General features: G+C 38.8%; 1 protein-coding gene across 3 annotated transcripts; it reads left to right on the top strand.

The window, feature by feature from the left end:
- The first annotated feature begins 1594 nt into the window (after window positions 1-1594).
- LOC146543062 (uncharacterized) lies at window positions 1595-6483 on the top strand. 3 transcript variants are annotated; one of them, XM_085240100.1, is made up of 8 exons: window positions 1595-1747; window positions 2088-2291; window positions 2375-2500; window positions 2771-2896; window positions 3389-3442; window positions 3563-3631; window positions 3764-3953; window positions 6257-6483. In XM_085240100.1, the coding sequence occupies exons 2-5, from the start codon at window positions 2095-2097 to the stop codon at window positions 3402-3404; spliced, it is 465 nt and encodes a 154-aa protein (XP_085096226.1). In that variant the 5' UTR covers window positions 1595-1747; window positions 2088-2094; the 3' UTR covers window positions 3405-3442; window positions 3563-3631; window positions 3764-3953; window positions 6257-6483. The 3 variants fall into 3 exon arrangements, with proteins under 3 accessions (XP_085096226.1, XP_085096224.1, XP_085096225.1); XM_085240098.1 differs by having other exon boundaries at window positions 3256-3442; XM_085240099.1 differs by lacking the exon at window positions 3389-3442.
- The last annotated feature ends 2877 nt before the right edge of the window (window positions 6484-9360 follow it).

Raw genomic sequence — 9360 nt, 5'->3', positions numbered from 1 at the left:
TGCACCTAGATTTCTCTGCACTGCTTTAGATGAAAATCAACCTTAACTTTTGCTGAGTCTGGAATATTGAAATTTCATTCCTAAGTGGCAGCTGCTGCTGTTTTGTAACATACACTTCATTGTACTCGGAATGCACGTTTCTTAAAGGACTTATGTGAGACAGGTCAGGGGCAAAACACAAAGCTTACTGACACAGACATCCGAGTGGTAAAATCGACATTAATATAAATATTGCTAGGATTAAAAGCATTCCTTTTCTGTGTCTGTCACACGGCCAGAATCAGGTGGAGCGTGAGAAATTAATGCTGCTAGCAGACCTCCTTAGTGAGAGGAACAGATATACTATACATGGTGAGATACGTTCCTTCATAAAAGCTTTGAAAATGTTATCTGCTTAATTCATGGTTGAGAACATAGACGTGCAGCTTTACAAGTGTGCTTAAGAGCAGTAACTTGCTTAACTTACTAAGTTAGCTAGAAATGCGAGTCACTACATAGCTGATTTTGTTTCAGAATTACTGGGTGGAAGTAAAAGGCATTAGTACCTTGTTGCTTCTCCAAGCAGCTTTGTGATTTCAAGATAAACGGGAACTTAAAAGCCTACAATGTCTGTTAATAGTTAACACACTTCTGTTATTTGGAATATGAATCCATTTATAAAGACAATAACTGTATTTGTGAAGGAGGTAATTATTAAAAAGCCTTTTAAATAGCCACATTTGGGAGCATCATCACCAAATATGTATTTTACAGAAGTAATGGTGACAGAGGAGGAAATTTTGAATGTTTTTTTAAATGAAAAGTGCAAAATAGAAGAGATTATCTTTATATATACTCATCACGGAGAAGTTTTGCTATTTGCGAGAGATCTAATCAATTGATTCTAAATCAATTTTCAAATGGAATAGGTTTCATTTTGGTTTTAGTAGGATTTATTTAGCATTTCCCTTTCCAAAGTCAAACAGGCAGCTGAGGGGACGGTCCTGGCTTTGTTCCCAAGACTGGTTGTTCACAAGGTGTCTTGCAATTTATGCTGGGAATTGTTGCATGGAAGAAGCACATGTGACCCTCGTACTGGACTTATGCAATGAATGTTTAAAGCTGTGTTGTGTTAATGAGTGTTGATTTTTCCAGAGGACCATCTGCTCAGCTGTGGTAACGCTGATGCGGTGTGACGGGGCTGTCCTGCGGTTGGTTACCAGTCATGGAAACCCCAACCAATACAAAACTGTCACTGGAGCCAAATTAAAAGTGATCCCTCGTAGCTGTGTAGGATGGGAAGCGCCTCCTGCGTGCTTTGGGGCGGTTCCGTGTGGGGCAGGGAGTTGGACTCGATCCTCTCGGGTCCCTTCCAGCTCAGCGTGATTCCTATCAGCGCTGGTATCTTACGGATACTACTTCTAACATCAGCGTCTTTAAATACTGCTGTAAGGAGGAGAATCTGTAATTAACCGCGCGAAGAGATTTTTAAGGCTTAGAACCGCTACTCCAGCACGCTTCCCAACGCGCCCCTCACAGCGGGCGGTACGTCATCAACACGCGCCGCTCCTCGCCCGCCATAACAGCGGGGCTTTACGTCATCATCACGCGACGCGACTCGTCGCAGCAGAGCCGTACGTCATCAGTGCGCGCGGCGCCGGTCACGTGTCCCTTGTTTACCTCCGGCGGGAGTTGCGCTGCTGCGGCGGGCTGTGCGCGGGCGGACAGCTCCCCTGAGAGGAGGGGAAGCACCTCGCGGCGAGGGCAGGTAGGAAGCGGAAAGGTGGTAGGCCGGCTGGCGGCTCGAGAGGCCGCGAGGGGCGGTCGTTCCCCTCGGAGACGGCGGGAGGCCGGGCTGCGGAGAGCCCCGCGCTGCGGCACGACTGCAAGCATCGCTTAGAGAGCAGCGGGGGCTGCGGGCACGGGGCGGGGCGGGAGAAGCGTGAGGAGGGGCGGGCGCCGTAGCTCGTGGGGTGATCGCAGAGCTTTGGGGCCTGAATTTCGTAGAATTGAAGCGTGTCCCATGTTTCGGAGCAACTTCTGCTGCCGTGGCTCTCGGTGTTAAGGTATAACCTTTTCTCCCTAAGCGATCTGTTCTTTATTGCTAGGTTTACGATGTCGCTGCCAACAAAGAGGTGCGGAAGACCCCCGGTGTTGTCTTTTTTGGAAAAGAAAAAGAGAAAACAAAGTCTTGATAGGAGGAGAGGGAAAACCAGGATTTATGTTGGAAATCATATTGACCGATGGCTGACGCTGAAGGAAAAGTTGGATTTCAGAAATGATGCAGAAGTTGCTGGGTTTTTATTGGACTTGTGAGTAGACTGTCAACATACTCTTCTGTTTAATGGTACCATTTAAATTGCTGGCATCCACATCAGCTGTGTTTTGTTTCTAGGTATGACAGCTATGACCCGCTGACAAAAGCTCCCATCTGTTCCCTCCCTGGGGGTGTGAGAAGAATTACTGTGAAAGAAGAAAGAACGTTGTCAGACAGTGCTTGCTTAATAGCAGCTGATGGAACGTTAGTAGTGTATTCTCTTTATATGTGAAGGTGGCAAATGAAATAATTTTCTTGATAGTACTCAAAAAGTTGCAGCTGAGAGGGGAATATATAAGGAATGAGAAAATAAAATCAGCTATATGCTGAAGTGTATAATTTGGCTATCATTTCTAGAAGCTTTTCTGTTCAATTTTTTGTTTGCATTGTTAAATATGTATTGGTAGTTTAAACAAAACACAACATCTTTACAGAACAATACATTTAAATTGGAATTTTGGGTTGGATTTGCAGGTATGATGGTGGTGACCGGTTGTCTAAAGAGGCTGCTTGTTCTGAATATGGAGACTTCAGAATTGTCACTGTGAAAGAAGAGCGAGAGATGCCACCTCATTGCTCATCAGTGGAGACGGATAACACGTTAGTGATACCACGGGGTTCTTTTTGCATGTTTTACATTTGAAAATGTTTTGTATTGACTTTTACTATCACTTTTAATTTAGCTTATCAGAAGCTCATATCATTCAATTCATGCTCTGTTTCCTTACCTGAAAGGGGATGATCACTTCAGTCACTGTGAGGGAAGCATCTGGGAGAGTTTTTTGAAGAGTGGTTTCTTAGAGTATACACAACAAACTTTCTGTTCAGTGACTTGTCTTCCTGAAGTCTGTGAATGGAACAAGAAAGTAACTGATACATGTGAAATATTGGCTACCTTAGTAAATAACAGGGTTTTCAGTCATGCAGTATACAGACACATGTATGCTTTAACATTTTAGAAAAGAAAAATGTTTCTCTGTTGACTGTTCGAGTGATAACCATACGAAGTGATGCATAAACCTACTTAGAAGTAGTGCTGTGCTCAAGGAGGCAACCACGCCATCAGTCGACTGCTGATGTCTTTTATTGCAGTGTCATCAGTAACTGAGGCATTCACAGTTGAGAGATCAGAGGAGCCTCAAATAGGTATGCTTGTCGTTTACTATCTACTTAGGTGTCAATTATTCACAAGTGTTACTGAATAATTATAATTCTTTCCGTGTCTTAGTTATCTGACCTTTTACAAATGTCTTTTAATATGTGCAGGGGGACACTGAGATCCTAGGACATTGCATTGGCACTGCATGGTGTGTCCAAACCCTTCGCTAATATGAAGTATGTAATGTGTGTAGTGTGTTTGTCTCAATTTTGTTTTTCACTACTTTTGTTTTGTTTGTTTTTTTGGTTTTGGTGTGTGTGTATGTGTGTTTGTGTGTCCTTCCTAATTGTTTTCACTTTTAATTTTAGTAGGTGAACGTGTTGGGCTTCTGGAAGTAATTCACTGGCTCAGAAGAATTACTGGAAGCTGGATCAGGAGAAGACAAATACCAGTGCTGAAAATTTCAAGTTAATTCTTCAAAAACAGCACTTTTCTAGGACAGTATAGTTTAGGTTGGAGTGCTGCAATACTTTAATTCCTGGGACTGAGTTTCTACAGGTGAGACAGACATTGTTCTTAATTGATTGCTTATTTCTACCCTTTTTTAGGTGTGAGCGATAATTAGAGAAGTCGTTCAAGGGGGGGGAGGGATGTTTGAATTCACGCTGATTGTATGGACAAATGATCAGGCAGATATGCAGTGTTAGTTGTATAAAGATAAAGAAAGACAACAGTTTAAGAACAAGGAGTTCTTTGGTGGAAGATTAACCTACCTGAAGCAGAGAAATAGTTGCATAGTCTGTCTGTGAGTACAGTAGCTGTTCTGTGTTCCAATCTGTGAACACCACATCATCAGTAATATTTTTGTGTTTTGTGTTTATAGTGTATTGCTGAGGTACAGTGATAATGGGACTGGGGGGTTCTTTGTAGCTGTGGGAAATTCAAATGATGATTAAGTCATTTGCATAAAGTCATGTTAATAGCTGAACTTGAGCCTTAGATGTAAGGTGTAACTCCATGGCTTTAGATAGATATGCAAGGTCCTTAGTTGTTTTACGAAATAGTGGGTTTCCTTCTGAAAAGGAACAGTGTTAAATGGGGGGAAAAAAAAAAAACAAAAAACCAAAAAAACCACATACACACAAAAAAAAAAACCTTTAAAAATCCATTGTTTGTAAAGGTGTGGTACTACGCTTCCTGTTGAAGGGTGGAGATGAAGAACATAGCTACTGCTTTTCAGACATTGGAGTGCTATGTTTTTCTGTCGGTATCATTGTTTCAGAAATTACTGAGTATGTCTTTTAAATATGTGCAATTATATAAGGGCCAGGAAAAGACCATGCACAGTGTTGTTTCTGCAGCAGGGTCTTGCTGAAGGTGCTTTATTGAGAAATTACACATTAATAATCGTAAAGCAGCTGATTTATTCTAGGCCATTTAATATCTAGTCAGGTAGGCTGGCTGAAAACATTGTTGAGGAACTTCAAGTAGCAAATATAAAGGAACAAAAACACTTCAAATTCATCTGTTTCTTTAGTGGCTTCAATGTTTGGTTTTTGTCTTGTTTTTGGAGTCTTGCCCTGTGGTGTTAGCTTTCAGAGCTTGCTCTTGTTGGAGAGAATTAAGTCGATAGAGAAACTGTGAAGGGAGTCAAGCAGCTGGGACACTGGGGTTCCAAGATTCTTGTCAAGTATAATGGTGTGGTTTTTTGAGTTCTGGCTGTTAAGAAGAGTTGAAATGCTGAAAGAAAGCAGGAAGAAAAGAATATATAGAAATAGCTTCAGCACATTGCTGACAGGATGTCTCCAAAAGGAAGCATTACTGAACATATCCAGTTAGCTTCCTGAATGTGAAGTTCTTCTTTAATACTGCTTCTGTTATTAACTTCCACCTTTATAATTGAGGGTACTAACCAAGCTTCATATAAATTATTGTTTGTTTTTTTGTGCAAAAAGTCCCAAACCATCAAAGTAGATAATAAGTTATCAGTGGTTTTTTTGTTTGTTTTCTAGTATTTATAATGTACTCTGACAATATTGAAGGTTAAGTCAAAGTAGTTGAATAGGCATTTTGTTCTTTTGTTGTTTATTTATTTTTTTTTTTTAAAGGAAGGGGGCAGGGATTTGGGATTTTTCCACAGTATTTGAGCACCAGATATTAAAAAACACCTTTACTTGGACTCAAATTACTGAGATGTTCTCACAATAGAGATGGCTTTCCTGGGATTTGATAAGCAGCATAATTTCTTGCCTTGATTCTTTAGGAAATGAAGTTTTTTATATAAAAAAAAAAGTATATGCAAGTAACATAACTACTAAAAAATACAGCAGCTATTGGGTGAGGAAGACTAGTCTCCACTTAGCTCCTCTCTAAGTGTGGTCAAAGAATGATAACAATTCTTAATTGAAGTAAAAACTCTGCATGTTCTATTTTTGGTTTTCAGTGTTCATAGTTTTTTTTGTTTTTTTTTGTTTTTTAAATAACATTATGGAAAGACAATTCCACTTATAATCTGTGATTCTTTCACTGATATAACTTAAAGCATCACTGCACGTTTGCTTTTTCCTTCCAGAAGATCAGGTGATTAATCTGAGATTAATGCACTTACTAGTTTATTTTGTTGTAATGCTTAATGTTGTTCTGTATTTTGCTATAGTGAAATCACATACATCAGAAGTGTAAGATGCTGTTCTTATTGTATCTACTGCCTGTACAAAAGCACTGATTATAATTTTCCATTGCTTCAGACTTAGAAATTATTAGGAGAATGTGCTGGTAATACTTGTTGAAATAATGCAGACATTTCATATTTCAGTATTTGAATGTCACACTGTAATGATTGTTATTGTGTTACTTTTCAGGGTAACCAGCAAGAAGAAAATCAAGCACTTGAATAATGACTTTGGGGCAGTTCTTGGTTCTTTTTGGTTTTGCTGTGAGGGTTTTGTGAGTTATGAAGAATGACTGTAAGTTCTAGTATGAAATCCCGTGTAATTTGTTGAACAACTAATTAAACTTTAATTATCTAAATTCTGTTGTGTTACCTTAACATTAATAAAGTGTGTGGAGTGGATTTACTTAACTGTGAGGTACTGTGCAAAATTTTCTTGGCAACAGGACTGTACAATTACTGGCTGTAATGCCAGTAGGTACGTCCCAGACTTATTCAGAATGTCAGTTACTTCTTGTACTTCGTACTAACAAAAAAGTTCATCAGAATTTATTAAAACTCCAAGGGCTAAAACAGAAACAACTTTCTAGTAGCAGTTGCAGCTTGAAGTACGTTTCCTGCCTGAATGCTTTTCTTTGAGTGATTTTGCTTGGGAGCAAATTTGGAATATTGCACATAATGGAAGGCATATTTAGAGGTTACTGGAGCACTTAATGATGGTTAAAATAATGGACTAAGTAGTGGGTTGTGTTATTTCCTTCTAAAAATTGAGTAATTTAGATCAGATGTCGCTGTTCATTTCATTGAATGATTTGGTTGTTTGGCTGTTGATATTATGGAGGCTGATACATAGCATGTTTTATTATGCCTCTCATACTGTGTGTCTTAATTTGTTCTTTTTTAGAGAAAATAATTAAATATGGAGTACTTTTTGTAACAAGTTCAACAGAATAGTGTTAGAGTTCTGAATTAGTTTTGCAGTTAGATATGAGTAATCTGGAAAGTTCTTAACTGAAAAACTGTGAGATTAGTGTGATGGTGTTGAGTACATGTCTGTCAAAAGGGCAGAAACTCCCAGTCTTCAGTTTTCTTTTTTCATGTAAACCACACACTTTCATAATCATTTGGGTTGTGATCATTATTCAGACCAGTCGGGTTTTCCCGTTGACATCCATCAGAACAGCCTCTTTCTAAGGAGAAATTCCCCTCATTGCATTCAGCTTCTTCACCTGCGATAAGAAGCTGCTGATCTTAAATATCTTATTGTTTTGTATGTGGAATATAAAAGTTCTAACTTAGCTTATTAATATATCTTTTGTCAAATGTTGCATAGAGAACTGGTAAGTAAACTGGAAAGGATTATTTGTTAGAGCTTCCTCCAATTGAAAGTGCCATTTCTCATGTCTTTGTCCATGTTCTCTTTGCTCTGTACCTTTCAGTGTTTTGAATCCTAAGCAGTCACTTGTGTAAGTGACTCAGTTTGGCCCATGGAAAATAGTAGGGCTGGTGATGTGAGTTATCAGTTAAATACTTCATTGCTCTCAGATTGTATCTTGTCAGTGTCACCACTGTGAAAAGGGGAAGGGATTTGGCCTTTGGTATAATCACTTGTTTACCTCTGAAGCCAACACCATCAGCAGAAGAGCCTTCTGCTGCAACAGCTCTTTGCAGTGAGGAGCTCTGTCCATCACCATCCTGTCAGCCTGTTCAGCCTGGTTCTTGTGCTTTAAAAAAAAAAAAAAGAGCAGTCAAAATACTGTAATGCCACTCTTGTGGAAGTGAACTTATGCTGCAAATGCATTATATTTTTAGGTATAAAAATATACCACGTAAAATACTGGTAGGATGTTTATTCTGATAGTATTTGAATGTAGTGTGATACAGCTACTACTGTACTGGATGATGCATGTCGACACAATTAACAGAAACTTACAGAGTTTAACTATCATTTGTGTTGTCCATTAAATTTGCAGAATGGTTGCATAGTAGTGAGTCTGTCACAGATATCTGCTCCTGCTCACAGTTAGAGAAGCAATGCCTCTGTTTTTGTCAAACACATAACAGCACAGTCAGTTTTTCTGCAGCTGTGGGTCTATGGGAATTGCTGAACTAGATTGTGTTCAAATGTAAGAACTAAATATTGGTCACGCTGCTGCTCCAGTGATGGATTGAGAACATAGACGAATTAAAACGTAGAATAATTAAGCAAAATAATTGGGCTCTTAGCAATGCTACGTATTGATTTCTAACATAAGTACTAGAAAGGAATTTTCCATGTGTATTTGTAGTGAAAGGTGAACAAAAGCTGTAAAACACACAGGTTTGTTGTTGTTCTTGTGTTTATAATGTGGACTGACTGTCGTGTTAGCTTTTCTTAGGACTGTGGCTTTTAAACCTTTCTGAAATGTGATTAACTACATAACTAGGAAGCTTCTATCCAAACAAGAACAGGTTTTGTGTTGGAATTTAAATTTCAAACCATTAGCCAGAGAACTTAGAATACATTCATTTTCATACTAACCTCATATCTTCTTATTTTGCCTTGGCAAGAAGTTGTTTGTTTTGTTGTGTTTTTTTTTGTTTTTTTTTAAAGCAACAACTACTGTGCTCTTAGCAAAATAACTTACTTATATGAAAACTTGATGTGCTTTTTCTTTATCAGGAAAGGTGATCTACAGCATCTGAGATAAATTTATTTCAAGCAACTCTTGTGAATGTCTTTAAGCTGTGAGATAAGCAGTTCTGTAGGTAGCTACAGACAGCAGAGAGAGAGTGGAAGGGGTAAAGGAGAACTAGGATGTGAGACTCTCCAGTAGGCTACTCTAGAAAATGACAGCATTTCAATGTGCTATGTTCTTAATGTTTTGAATGGCTGTTTAATTTTTCAGCTCTAAATACCTGCATGAGGCTTCATCATGCAACCAAATGTTCACGAGGGAGCAGAACCACGTTATTTAAGAATGTGAAAGGAATGCAGGAAATCTGCAATTATTCTGAGTTCATCAGGTTTAGTAGATGCAAGTTGTTTCTCTTTCTTTTTATCCTATGGTAAAACAGGGGTAAATTCAAGTGTAACTTTTGTAAGGCATGATTGCTTGTCTGTAAGAAAGATTTTTATAAGATGGATGATACTTTTTTTTTTTTTCCAAGAGCGTTTCAAGTCCCACGTCTGTTACTAGTGACATTTTCTGGGTTTCTAAATCAACCCAGAAGAGTTTCAGCAGTGTGTAATGTTAACCACGTTCTCATGAGTCACTGCTGAAAATACTGGTCAGGGGATGGCAGAAAGGAAGG

The sequence above is a fragment of the Meleagris gallopavo genome, chromosome 20 (assembly GCF_905368555.1).
Source record: "Meleagris gallopavo chromosome 20, MGAL_WU_HG_1.1, whole genome shotgun sequence".
In the NCBI taxonomy this organism is placed as follows: Eukaryota; Metazoa; Chordata; class Aves; order Galliformes; family Phasianidae; genus Meleagris; species Meleagris gallopavo.
Note: the sequence above shows the minus strand (reverse complement) of the source record. Positions and strands in the feature narration are given on the sequence as shown.

Bases quoted from the DNA above. Each gene is read 5' to 3' on its own strand.
- LOC146543062 (XM_085240098.1), top strand. From the start codon at position 2,095: ATGTCGCTGCCAACAAAGAGGTGCGGAAGACCCCCGGTGTTGTCTTTT. The intron at 2,292-2,374 runs GTGAGTAGACTG...TTTTGTTTCTAG, and splicing joins GCTGGGTTTTTATTGGACTT to GTATGACAGCTATGACCCGC. The intron at 2,501-2,770 runs GTTAGTAGTGTA...TTGGATTTGCAG, and splicing joins TTAATAGCAGCTGATGGAAC to GTATGATGGTGGTGACCGGT.